The sequence below is a fragment of the Camelina sativa genome, chromosome 7 (assembly GCF_000633955.1).
Source record: "Camelina sativa cultivar DH55 chromosome 7, Cs, whole genome shotgun sequence".
In the NCBI taxonomy this organism is placed as follows: Eukaryota; Viridiplantae; Streptophyta; class Magnoliopsida; order Brassicales; family Brassicaceae; genus Camelina; species Camelina sativa.
In genome coordinates this window covers 32,752,780-32,766,362 of record NC_025691.1, presented here as the reverse complement: position 1 = coordinate 32,766,362, position 13,583 = coordinate 32,752,780, and the positions used below count along the sequence as shown (strand labels likewise).

General features: G+C 38.8%; 3 protein-coding genes and 1 pseudogene across 3 annotated transcripts; 3 read left to right on the top strand and 1 right to left on the bottom strand.

Moving 5' to 3' along the window:
- Positions 794–2,488, top strand: LOC104705198 (pentatricopeptide repeat-containing protein At1g63130, mitochondrial-like). The gene has a single exon (XM_019228120.1). The coding sequence runs from the start codon at positions 809–811 to the stop codon at positions 2,486–2,488; it is 1,680 nt and encodes a 559-aa protein (XP_019083665.1). The 5' UTR covers positions 794–808.
- Positions 4,443–5,702, top strand: LOC104705197 (pentatricopeptide repeat-containing protein At1g62910-like). The gene has a single exon (XM_010421170.1). The coding sequence runs from the start codon at positions 4,443–4,445 to the stop codon at positions 5,700–5,702; it is 1,260 nt and encodes a 419-aa protein (XP_010419472.1).
- On the top strand, positions 6,381–8,260 carry LOC104703922 (annotated as a pseudogene).
- LOC104703921 lies at positions 8,584–9,599 on the bottom strand. Its single transcript, XM_010420013.1, has 4 exons — positions 9,530–9,599; positions 9,348–9,436; positions 8,927–9,211; positions 8,584–8,782 (listed from the first exon to the last, which is right to left on the bottom strand). Exons 1-4 carry the CDS (start codon positions 9,545–9,547, stop codon positions 8,728–8,730), a joined length of 447 nt encoding a protein of 148 aa, XP_010418315.1. The 5' UTR covers positions 9,548–9,599; the 3' UTR covers positions 8,584–8,727.

The window sequence follows — 13,583 nt, the reverse complement described above, 5'->3', positions numbered from 1 at the left end:
GGGGGGGGGGGGGGGGGGGCGTAAATTAGAAAACTCAGTGTAAAGAGAAAAAAAGAAAAGAGAGGGTAAAATATTAAGTACTACCAGTTTAGGCTCTTTGTTTCATTGTTTAGGTCCAAATGTAAAACTTTTTTGAGTTTGAAGTTGAAAGAGTTTATATATATTTTAACTTCCTTATTATACAATTCTACTGTTGAAAAGTTGTGTGGGAATTGAAACGCAGCGTGTTGTGCTAATTCGGTTGAACCGGTTCGGAGATAAGATAAGCGTACTTGTCTGAAAGTTTCTCGCTGTTCCAACGTAAACAATTTGACCTCTTCTTAAATTGGATAGAACTAACTAATTTGTTAGATAGAATAATCATTTTGGTTCAAGGAGAGATTTCTAAATAACCAGACATTGAACCGGCTCAAAATTATTCGGATGATTTGTAAAACTAACTTTGATTCAGAAATCCCGTTGGTTCAAGAAAAGGTTTCTAGATAACCAGCTATCTGTGAACCGACATTAAACCAGCTCAATATTATTTGTAAAACCAATTGATTCAAATTTAACAATTCCCCCAAATCGGAGGTTTTTCTAGGGTTTTAATTCTAAGGAGAGATTCATTTCGGAAGCAAAATTTTTTTGGGAGAAGATGAAGAGGAGATGGGTTGCGATTACGGGGAAGATATTTGGGCATCCGCTTAATCTGGTTAAAGGTACTCTTTCTCTTTTCTCCGGACGAGCTTTTTCTGGTCATAGAGAGATATTGAGAAATGGGCTGAGTGATATCAAGTTAGACGATGCAATTGGGTTGTTCGGTGACATGGTCAAGTCTCGTCCACGCCCTTCCACTGTTGATTTTAACAAATTGTTGAGTGCCATTGCTAAGATGAAGAAGTTCGATGTTGTCATCTCCTTGGGAGAGAAGATGCAGAATCTGGGAATTTCACACAGTCTCTATATGTACAATATTTTCATTAACTGTTTTTGTCGCCAGTCTCAGCTCTCTCTTGCTTTGGCAATGCTTGGGAAGATGATGAAACTCGGCTATGAGCCTAGCATTGTCACGCTTAACTCCCTGCTCAATGGTTTTTGTCATGGGAATAGGATTTCGGATGCTGTATCCCTGGTTGATCAGATAGTGGAAATGGGATATCAGCCTGATACATTCACATTTAACACTCTAATCCATGGACTTTTTCTTCATAACAAAGTTTCTGAAGCAGTGGCTTTAGTTGAACGGATGGTTCAAAGAGGTTGTCAACCAGATCTGATTACTTACGGTGTGGTGGTAAACGGATTATGTAAGAGAGGTGATACTGATTTGGCTTTAAGATTGTTGAAGAAGATGGATCAAGGGAAAATAGATGCCAATGTTGTAATCTACAACACAGTCATCGATGCTCTTTGCAAATACAAGCATGTGAATGATGCGCTTGACCTATTCAACGAAATGGAGAACAAAGGAATTAAACCGGATGTTGTTACCTACAACTGCCTCATTAGTTGTCTTTGTAATTACGGACGATGGAGCGATGCCTCTCGACTCCTGAGTGATATGATTGAAAAGAAAATCCACCCCAGTGTATTTACGTTCAATGCATTGATCGATTCGTTTGTGAAAGAAGGGAAGCTTTTGGAGGCTGAGAAATTGTATGAGGAGATGATTCAAAGGTCTATCGATCCTAATATTGTCACGTTCAATTCATTGATCAACGGGTTTTGCATGCACGATCGTCTAAACGAGGCGAAGCATATGTTTTCTTTGATGGTTAGCAAGGATTGTCTCCCAAACGTAGTGACATATAGTACTCTTATAAAGGGATTTTGCAAGTGTAAAAGGGTAGATGATGCTATGGGGATCTTCTGCGAGATGTCTCAAAGAGGATTGGTTGGAGACACAGTCACTTACAATACTCTTATCCAAGGATTTTTCCAAGCTGATGATTGTGATAATGCCCAAATGGTATTCAAAAAGATGGAATCTGATGGTGTGCCTCCCAGTATCGTGACTTACAACATTTTGTTAGATGGACTTTGTAAAAACGGGAAGCTAGAGAAAGCATTGGTGGTATTCAAGTATATGCAAAAGAGTGAACTGGAACTTGATATATTCACATATACTATAATGATTGAAGGGATGTGCAAGGCAGGGAAGGTGGAAGATGCGTGGGGTTTATTTTGTAGCCTCAGCCGTAAAGGAGTGAAGCCTGGCGTTGTAACCTATAATACCATGATCTCAGGATTTTGTAGTAAACGCCTATTACAGGAAGCAGATGCCTTGTTTAGAGAAATGAAAGTAGATGGGCTTCTCCCAGATGATCGTACATATAATATGTTAATCAGGGCACGCCTTAGAGATGGTGACAAAGCAGCATCAGCAGAACTCATCAAAGAAATGAGGGGTTGCAGGTTTGCTGGAGATGCTTCAACCTTTGGCTTGGTGACCAATATGTTGCATGATGGGAGATTGGACAAAAGCTTTCTCGATATGCTTTCTTAAAACAGTTGAATCCTCAAGAAAAGAGGAGTGGTAGGCATCCGTGAGGTCAATCAAGTACGTATGTTGTTTCCTGTACACAAAAAAGTTTCTGAATCTGTTTCTAACATGTAAAAACCAGCTTTCGTTTGCTAAATCTTAGTATAGTGTTCTTTTTTTTTTTTTTTTTTTTTTNTTTTTTGGCGCAATGCTAAGGAAATAATATAGTGAATGACCCTTTAATGGATAAATTTTAGTGAATTGACTGAGCAAGTCGGTACTAATGGTATATATCTTACTATTATGGTTTAGGTGAGGTTCAATTCACAGGGCACTTAATTCGTAGAATATTACTCGATTTGTTGTTGATTAACTAACGGGGTGAAAGGCTACAAAAACACAGCTCTGGTTTGATCTCCGATGGTTTTTTTTCTTTCTGAAATACTTGTTACTTGTTACTTTTACAAGAATAAGAGATCATTTCTTTGCCTGTTGTTGACTTGTTTCCAAATCTTTAAAGATTGGTGTCTCATATGCTTTGTACATCTGTTGTCTACTCACAGTAGAATCTGTGAATTGAAAATGGAAACCATACATTGCTGTAGAATTCTATACAAAGAACCGTGTAAAAACCAGCTTTCGTTTGCTAAATATAAATGAATCTGGTTTGATCATAGTGCTTTCTGATGGGGGGTTTTCTCTGAAATGCTTGTTGTTACTTTTAAGATTGGTCTCTCATATGATTGGTGTCTACTCGCAGGTAGAATCTGTGAATTGAAAAAGGCAACCATACATTGCTGTAGAATTCTGTACAAAGAATCAAGATCAAGCTGCTTCAATCATGACGCTTTGTCAGATTACTTTAGGGACTTTTCCAATGAAGATTTGGAAGATAGATTGGTTGGAGAGAGAGAGAGAGAGAGAGAGAGAGAGAGAGAGAGAGAGAGAGAGAGAGAGAGAGAGAGAGTTGTTTGGTTTGGCCAGGCTTCTATGAGATTACATATCTTCTCAGAAGAAAGACCTGAACGTTTCAGACAATTAGCTTCTTAGAATAAAGTGCTTGTGTTACATGTATTTCTTAAAAAAGTTTGGTTGTTGTATTGTGTAAGTTTTATGAAGTTGTCTTATAATTGATAATTAGGTTAATCTATTCGTTCTCTATATAAACATATCTAACCTAAATGCCTTTAGTCACCCACAAACTCTCATCTCATAGTTAGTGGCAGGGAACCTAAAAAGGTTCTGTCATTTTGCAGCCTCGTTATTTTTCTCATTCTAGAATTTGTTTGCCTTCTTCATATATGGAAATTATATATATTGATTGTGGTTTCAGAATAGAACTTGCATATTTGTTCTGAGTTCTCCAAAACCATTTTTTCCTTTTTAGTTTGTTAGGCTACAATCTTACATTCATCTTCTAAATCCGTGTGAGTTAGAAAATTAGTGTCACGCTTTTGTACATTGAATGAAGTTTTTATAAATCCTTGAATGACAAATTCCTTTTTGTTTTGCAGATTTTGACGAATTGTTTCTGAGGCAAATCATTTTTGGGTGTGTCTATATACTCTTGGTTCTGTTCTCTGTATTGTCTGGACATACTTGAAAGATGCAGACATTAAGGTGTATATACATATATATATATATATATTGATGATGGTGACAAAAAGCTGTGTCTGGTTTCCTATATAGATGATGGTGACAAAAGTTAGAACAATGGAGACAATAGTAAATTTATGATCTCACTTAGAATTAGCATTTTTCAACATATTGACTTCATTCATCGTTCGGTTTATCTAGACCGGAGTGATTCAATTGAAAACATTAATTGAAGAAAATTCGGCTTAGAGACGACTAAAAAAAAAATATCCTTTTAAAAAAGAGCAAAGACCGGTTTAAGAATCGACATTGAACCGAGTTCTCTCGATTATAGGGTTTATTGGATTCAATGATTCAACAATGTCGAAGCATAATCACGAGGATGAGGAGATCGATTGCGGCGATTTCGATGACGGGCAAGAGATATATTCATCGGCTTACTCTGGCGAGAGGTAATCCTGGAAGCATTCCTGCTCTTTGTTGGAGACGATCTTTTTCTGATTACAGAGAGATATTGAGTAGGCGAAATGGGAAATTACAGGATTTGAAGTTAGACGATGCAGTTGGTCTGTTTGGGGACATGGTACAGTCTCGTCCTTTGCCTTCCATTGTTTATTTCAGCAAATTGTTTTCTGCAATTGCTAAGATGAAGAAGTTTGATGTTGTATCTCCTTTGGGCGAGCAGATGCAGAAGCTGGGGATTTCACACAGTCTCTATACATACAGTATTCTCATAAACTGTTTTTGTAGACGCTCACAAATCTCTCTTGCTTTAGCTCTTCTTGGCAAGATGATGAAACTCGGCTATGAGCCCGATATTGTCACGCTTAACTCGCTGCTCAATGGTTTCTGTCACGGGAATAGGATTTCAGACGCTGTATCTCTTGTTGATCAAATGGTGGGAATGGGATATCGACCTGATACATTCACAATTAACACTCTAATCCATGGCCTTTTTCTTCATAGCAAAGTTTCTGAAGCAGTGGCTTTAGTTGAACGGATGGTGCAAAAAGGTTGTCAACCAGATCTGTTTACTTATGGTACGGTAGCTAATGGATTATGTAAGAGAGGTGATACTGATTTGGCTTTAACTTTGCTCGAGAAGATGGAGAAAGAGCAAATAGAGGCGGATGTAGTCATCTACAACACAGTCATTGACGGTCTTTGCAAATACAAACAAGTGGATGATGTTGTTGACCTATTCAACGAAATGGAGACCAAAGGCACTAGACCAGATGTTTATTCATACAACTCCCTCATAAGCTGCCTTTGTAATTACGGACGATGGAGTGATGCTTCTCGACTGCTGAGCGATATGATCGAGAAGAAAATCAACCCTGATGTGGTCACCTTCAATGCTTTGATCGATGCGTTTGTGAAAGAAGGGAAGCTTTTAGAGGCCGAGAAATTGTATGAGGAGATGATACGAAGATCATTAGATCCTGATGTTATCACTTACAATTCATTGATCAATGGGTTTTGTATGCACCATCTCCTAGACAAGGCTAAGCATATGTTTGAGCTCATGGTTAGCAAGGACTGTCTACCAGACGTTGTGACGTACAGTACTCTTATAAAGGGATTTTGCAAGTGTAAAAGGGTAGAGGATGGTATGAGGATCCTTTTGTTTGGTTTGAATTGAGGTTGTATATGGATGACTTGTCTGATACATTTAGCACAACAACAAAAAAACAGAAATTTTAATTGATTTTTTTTTTGTTATTTTTTTGAAAGTAGAGAGCTTGTTCGCTTCAGAGAAAGTTATCGTTTTGAAGACACACACTAACGGAGTTCAATGTCTCTGCATTTGGAGTGTTGTTGAATCAAGATAAACTAAATCGATCTATAAATTGACTATGAGCTCATGCAAATTATAAAGGCTTTTCATGTTCAGATATGATGAAGTTGTGGTAATGAAAACGCTGCGTTGGGTGCCTAATGGTGACACTAGAGTCACTCACTAGTCACTACTAACCAAGGACTTCATTCATTGTCCGGTTTAGTGATTCAATTAGAAATTTCGCAGAATCTTTATATAATTTGGAAATTGGAAATCAGAGTAAAATAAAAAAAAATGATAAATTGGAATTTCAAAGGCTGTATAAAATTATCAAAAGAAGAATTTGGCTTAGAGACGACTAAAAATAAAATAAAATAAAAGCAAGGACCGGTTAAAGAAAACCAGCTGTAACGGAATCAACATTGAACCGCCTGCTCTCGATTACATTAGGGTTTATTCGATTGAACCATGTCGCTGCTGGATTGATCAGTGAATAATACACAGTACTGGGAAAAGCCATTTCGAAGCAATCAAGAGGATATGAGGAGATCGATTGCGACGGGGAAGAGATATTTCCAACTGGCCAGAGGTAATCCTGGAAGCGTTCCTGCTCTTTGTTGGAGACGATCTTTTTCTGATTACAGAGAGAAACTGAGTAGACGAAATGGGAAATTACAGGATTTGAAGTTAGACGATGCGATTGGTTTGTTCGGTGATATGGTTCAGTGTCGTCCTTTGCCTTCAATTATTGATTTCAGTAAATTGTTGAGTACCATTGCCAAAATGAAGAAGTTTGATGTTGTCATCTCCTTGGGCGAGCAGATGCACAAGTTGGGGATTTCTCATAATCACTATACTTACAGCATTTTGATTAACTGTTTTTGTCGACGCTCTCAAGTCTCTCTTGCTTTAGCTATTTTGGGGAAGATGATGAAACTCGGCTATGAGCCTAGCATTGTCACGCTTTCTTCGCTTCTCAATGGATACTGCTGCCACAGTATGAGGATTTCAGAGGCAGTTGCTTTGGTTGATCAGATGGTGGAAATGGGATATCAACCCAATACGGTTACATTTAACACTCTGATTCATGGTCTTTTTCTCCACAACGAAGCTTCCGAAGCTGTGGCTTTAGTTGAGCGGATGGCTGAGAAAGGTTGTCAACCAGATCTGGTTACTTACGGTGTGGTGGTAAATGGAGTATGTAAGAGAGGTGACATTGATTTGGCTTTAAGTATTCTCAAGAAGATGGAGAAAGGAAAATTAGAGGCTGGTGTTGTAATCTACAACACAGTCATCGATGCTCTTTGAAAATACAAGCATGTGAATGATGCGCTTGACCTATTCAACGAAATGGAGAACAAAGGAATTAGAGCCAATGTTGTTACCTACAACTGCCTCATTAGTTGCCTTTGTAATTACGGAAGATGGACTGATGCCTCTCAACTACTTAGAGATATGATTGAAAAGAAAATCAACCCCAATGTAGTTACGTTCAGTGCATTGATCGATGTGTTTGTGAAGGAGGGGAAGCTTCTAGAAGCTGAGAAATTGTACGAGGAGATGATCAGAAGGTCTATACCCCCTGATACCATTACTTATAGTTCATTGATCAATGGGTTTTGTATGCACGATCGTCTAGACGAGGCCAAACAGATGTTTGAGTTCATGGTTAGCAAGCATTGTCTCCCAGACATAGTGACATATAATACTCTTATAAAAGGATTTTGTAAGTCTAAGAAAGTAGAAGAAGGTATGGAATTCTTCCGCCAGATGTCTCAAAGAGGATTGGTTGGAGACACATTCACTTACAATACTCTTATCCAAGGATTTTTCCAAGCTGATGATTGTGAGCATGCCCAAATGGTATTCAAAAAGATGGAATTTGATGGTGTGCCTCCCAGTATCGTGACTTACAACATTTTGTTAGATGGACTTTGTAAAAACGGGAAGCTAGAGAAGGCCTTGGTGATCTTTGAGTATATGCAAAAGAGTGAACTGGAACTTGATATTTTTACATATACTACTATGATTGATGGGATGTGCAAGGCTGATAGGGTGGGAGAAGCGTGGGATTTATTTTGTAGCCTCAGCCTCAAAGGAGTGAAACCTAATGTTGTAACCTACAATACCATGATCGCAGGCTTGTGTAGTAAACACTTACTACAGGAAGCAGATACCTTGTTTAGAAAAATGAAAGATAATGGGCCTCTTCCAGATAGCGGTACGTATAATACACTGACCAGGGTGCGCCTTAGAGATTGCGACAAAGCTGCCTCAGTAGAACTCATTAAAGAAATGAGGAGTCGGGGGTTTGCTGGAGATGCTTCAACCATTGGCTTGGTGGCCAATATGTTGCATGAAGGGAGATTGGACAAAAGCTTTCTCGATATGCTTTCCTAAATCAGTTTCATCTTCCTCTAGAGAAGGGGCAAAGTAGAAACAAGTTCTTGATAGGTTGCAACCACAAAGATGAACCATCTTTCCTTTCAAGCATCTGTAATCGACTCTTTGTATTACTTTTCTTGGGGATTACTTTTCGATGCAGTTAGGTGAGTGTACGTTTTATTGTGAAAGTTGTTTGTAAGCTGCTTCATGGACAGGACTGGTACTACTCTTTGTCAAGTCCTTGATAGGTTGCAACCACAACGTCAGTAATGCAAGTATTCAATAGGATTTTAAACTTCAAAAGACGTCTGATATAAGTAAAAAAGGAGAAAGAACTAGGAAGAAAAAGAAAGCAACTTTATTTGAAACAAGCTCAAAGATATTATTTTATATGTACAGTACAGTTTAATTAGAAACAAAGAAATTAGAAAACATAAATGAGACTTTTTATTCGAAAGCAAAAAAAAAAAAAAAAATCTTGTTCGAACTCTTAAGAAAGTTTTCAGATTCCCTTTGGAGCCACGCCAACGGAGTTCAAGGTCTCTGCATTTCGAGGCCTTTGCACACATTAACAAAAGACAGATTTGAGTTTTTCTAGTGAGTTTTTACAAAACTAGTTATATGTGATCTATGCAATTATATGATATATAGTTATAGAAAGAAAAGAAAAAAATTGAAGAGAGGTGATGTCTAGAACATACGTGGTGTATGGGTTAGGTCGGGTGGGATCAGATAAGATTGCTTTAGACTTATCTTGAATCTGACCTACTTTACGTAGCCAAGACTTGTTGATGAATTTGTCAGCGGAGGAAACACAATTCTCTGGATCATCGACCTCAGCTACAGCCGCTCTTCTGTTCTTTCTTGTACTGATTGCCGGAGCATGCACAAGCTGCTGCTTCAGGCTATGTCCGGCCATTAGCACCGTTAAACCAACAAAACCTCCTATTATAGCCACTGGTGCAAAATCTCCCGTTACAGAGAACCTATATTGAAACAAAAAAAACACTCCATACTGATCAAACTAAAAACGGTTATGGAGTCAACCTTTTATTACATACTCTATACGAGACAAATGTAAATACTGAAACTGAAACAATATATTTAGTATTTCTTATTTACTTGTTATATGTTTGTTTGGCGCCATCGGCGACTGTGGTTGCGAAACGACGAGGGCCACCAATTTGGTTTCCGACCGGTCGCATTTGGCTCTAAAAATACAAAAACAATAATAGACGTGTTCAAAATGTAAATATAACTAACATTTAACTACATTCTAGAATGGTCAAGAAAACAAAACTTACGGTAATTCTGAAAGCCATCTCGGTGAAAATTAATTTGCTGATCAGACTTGAGAATTGCTTCGAGAGAAAGATTTTGATTATAGTAAAACCAAAAAAAAAAGAAGAGAAAGATTGATTTATATACAAAGTGAGGATGAGACTATTTAGGATCTTTGTAACCAAGAATGGAGAAAAATTCAAACGGCATCTTATATTTAGCCATGCTGCAGACATTAAACCTTATCCATTGATTGAGTTTCTTTATTTTTATAAAATGTTAAAGGCTAACAATATTTAAACACCCAAAAAAAATGTATCTAATTTCTAGGTTTGTTTTTTTGGGGTCAAAAACTAATTTCTAGGTTGGTTATATATATATGTATCGGAAAAAAGAAACTATACAAGCGTAATGTTGTGTTCGGCATATCTCAAACACTGATAGTTTTTAACGGATCAGATGCGTGAATGATATGCTCTCAAGGTTTTCAAAAAACTTGGAAAACACAAAACATTTTGTTGGATTGATCGCTATGGTGTGTGTCTTGCACACTACAAGAAAACATGCCATTTGCGACGACTGTTTGTGACTGGTTGTTTAGTCGCAAATATTTGCGACGGTTTTGCGACTATTTTAATATCGATTAACGACCATACAAAATACGGAAGTAAAACCGTCGCAAATTTACGACGAAACAATAAAGTCACAAAAACGTCTCACCTTTGCGACCGAATATATACTCTTTTGTAACTGATATTATTTCGTCGCAAAACAAGATGCATTTTGTGACTACTTTGCAACTGCAATTTTGGTACGTGAGAGCCGTCGCAAATAAGTCGCAAAATAGAGACTTATTTGCAACGACTTTTTGGAGTATCATTTAGTAGCAAAGTCGTCGCTGCATGTCGGCAAAAAACGTTGAGAATGTGGAAGATATTGTACTCAACTTTTGCGACTACATTGAAAACAATCGCAAAAGAGACGCACCATGTCGGCAAAAAATGTGCTTAAAGAGTGTTAGGTGAACTGAAATTTTGTGACTCTTTCTATAATAGTCGCAAAACAGTGGCAAAATTTCTCTTATATATATGCCACCACTTCTTCTTTCATTTAAGAAACAAAAAAACGGGAGAAAGAAACAAAAAAAAAACGTGAGAAAGAGAAAAAAAAAGAGAGAGCAAGAAAAAAAAAAAAAAGAGAGAAAAAAAAATAATAATAATGTGGAACAATCCTTCAAGAGCATGGATGTACAATCAGATCAATCCGTTCACTAATCATATCTCATCGGATTATTCGGCGGGTGTGGAAGAGTTCATCGATTTTGCCTGTAGCCATGCACAAAATATCAGAGGTAGGTTTTACTGCCCTTGTGTAGTATGTCACAATTCGATCTCTCCTTCTCTCTCAATCTCTCAATCCTCTATCACTTTCTCTTTAAATCTTTTTCTTCTTCTCTCTCTCTCTCTCAATCGTCGATCTGATGCCTCCTAAGACCAAGGTTGCTTCCAGAGGTCGCGGTGGCAGAACCGCCAACGGTGTCCGAATCTTCAATTCTAGCAGATCCTCTTCTCATTCGTCGAACCCTTCTGAACGCACAGACTCTGCGACACAGTCTGCAACCCATTCACATCAAAGCCGTCCTTCACAGTTTCCCCCGACAAATCCAGCGCCAATAAGTAGTCCATTGCCGACTACAGATCCACCGTCGAGGACAAATCAACCGTCGAGGACAAACCAACCGTCGAGTAGTCATCCACCATCGAGGACAAACCAACCGTCGAGTAGTCATCCACCGTCGAGGACAAATCAACCGTCGAGTAGTCATCCACCGCGGAGGATACTTACACCGCCTCCGATTCCTCAACAAGCGCCTCTTCCTGTTCCTCACCCTCAACCGCCTCCGATTCCTCAACAAGCGCCTCTTCCTGTTCCTCACCCTCAACCGCCTCCGATTCCTCAACAAGCGCCTCTTCCTGTTCCTCACCCTCAACCGCCTCCGATTCCTCAACAAGCGCCTCTTCCTGTTCCTCACCCTCAACCGCCTCCGATTCCTCAACAAGCGCCTCTTCCTGTTCCTCACCCTCAACCGCCTCCTATTCCTCAACAAGCGCCTCTTCCTGTTCCTCACCCTCAACCGCAACCGGAGCTTGTTCCAGAGGGAGATAACGGCGACGAAGCAAACGAGGAAGAACAAAACCCTAATCAAAATGTCGATCACTACCAAGATCTGTTAGATGGTTTGCTAGCTCTTCCAGGCCGAGAACATCTACCACTCCTGTCTCAGCATCCTATCCCTGGAGTCGAAACTCTATGGTATAAACACTCTCTCCTCTTGTAATTTTTCTTTAAGTATACTCGGTATGTCACATAGAATCTTAAAAGCATGAATGTGTTCAATAGTTTGATCTTTAAGTATACTCGGTAACACTCTCTCCTCTTGCGGTAATAGGTTCACTAATCGATTGTTTGTTGTTTGTTGTTTGTTGTTTGTTGTTTGTTGTTGTTTGATGTTCAGTAAACGGTTGTTATTAGATATTCAATAGTTTCAATAGGTTATTGGTTCATATTTTCAAGTAGACTTACTCAGTTAATGTAACAGGTTTAACCGGCACAAAGGAAAGCTTTCTCGAGTCATTGCTGGAATCTTAAGGAGAAAGTTTGATGGGCCTTACTACAGTTGGAAGGTTACTCCACAACACATTCAAGAGCGATACTTCAGGACATTTGCGGTAAGTCAAATTATAGTTTTGACAATGCTTTAAACACTTAACTCTATATAAATGAATTGGTCAATTTGCTAACTTAAATGTTTTGTGTTATTGTAGCGGAAGTATAATTGGGATATCGGGATTACTGAGCTTGTTAAAGAAGGTTTCTTGAAGATAGCAAAGAGCAGGATGAAAGGCATTGTCAGTCAAGTTAGGAGGAGTGGTGTACAACCACCATGGATTGGTGATAAAGTATGGCCTATTATGTGCGAATATTGGAACACCCCTGATGCCATGGAGAGGAGTGAGAATGCTTCTCATTGCAGAAACTCGGACCGTGGAGGCCTTGGAGTGCACAAACACTTAGCTGGTCAGAAATCATATGTACAAATTCATCAAGAAATGGTAACACTTCTCTTTCCATCCACTTCACCTCAAAGTTTTTCTAATGTTTTCATAATTTAATGCTCTCACGGCCACTTAAGCTCCTAATGTTTTTCTAAAATTTTCATAATTTAATGTGTTTCACTATCATTGTAGGAGGAAGAGCTGGGGCGTCCTGTATCACTGGTCGAAGTGTTTCTTAAAACACACACTCGGCCAGATGGATCATTTGTGGATCAAAAAGCCAAACAAGTTGCTGAGACCTATGAGAAGACCATAGAAGACAGACAAACTGACACGGACAATGATGGTCCAGATGGTTCAGAGAGTTCAACACATCGAACTCTTTCCCTTGAAGAAAGAAATGAGATCTTCCTTGAGGTAATTCGTTTGTCTTTTGTGTGTGATTTTTCTTTGTCAATTTTGGTTTCTTAATGTGAATGATGATTGATGTTTATTCTTAGATTAACAGTCTCCTGGTTTTCTTAAATTTGTTTAATGAGCTATGCTTAGGAACCTAGAATATTTGATGTTGATTCTGCATTTGGTTTTCTGGTTTGTGCTGATTAGCGAATGTTTATCTTTTGGTTTAGTGTACTCAAACAGATAACAGAGGTAACCCATTTGGCCTTGGATCACTTGTTGAGACACTAAGGAAAAGAAAAAGGAAAGAGAGCTATGCGAGCTCTTCTGCAGCAACTCTTGCGGAGCTTCAAGATCAACTTCGGCGCAAGATATCTGAACATGAGTCTGAGAATGCACGACGTGATCAGGAACACCGAGAGTCTCAAGCTGTGATCAACAAGCTTGTCCTCTTCATCTCTGAAAAAATTCCTGAATACTCAGCTTTTACGGTTCCTCCTCCTGCAGCCACCCAACTAGCTATCGCGCCTACAACCACTGCACAACTCATCGATGGAGGCACCACACCACCCTCTAGTCCAGCTGCACAAACCCCTACCTCTAATACTTCTTCCAACTAAAC

Coding starts and splice junctions, on each gene's coding strand:
- LOC104705198 (XM_019228120.1), top strand. CDS start 809: ATGGTCAAGTCTCGTCCACGCCCTTCCACTGTTGATTTTAACAAATTG.
- LOC104705197 (XM_010421170.1), top strand. CDS start 4,443: ATGAGGAGATCGATTGCGGCGATTTCGATGACGGGCAAGAGATATATT.
- LOC104703921 (XM_010420013.1), bottom strand. Junction 9,212..9,347: donor GCCAAACAAACATATAACAA/GTAAATAAGAAA, acceptor GTTTCAATATAG/GTTCTCTGTAACGGGAGATT. Junction 8,783..8,926: donor CGACCTAACCCATACACCAC/GTATGTTCTAGA, acceptor ATGTGTGCAAAG/GCCTCGAAATGCAGAGACCT.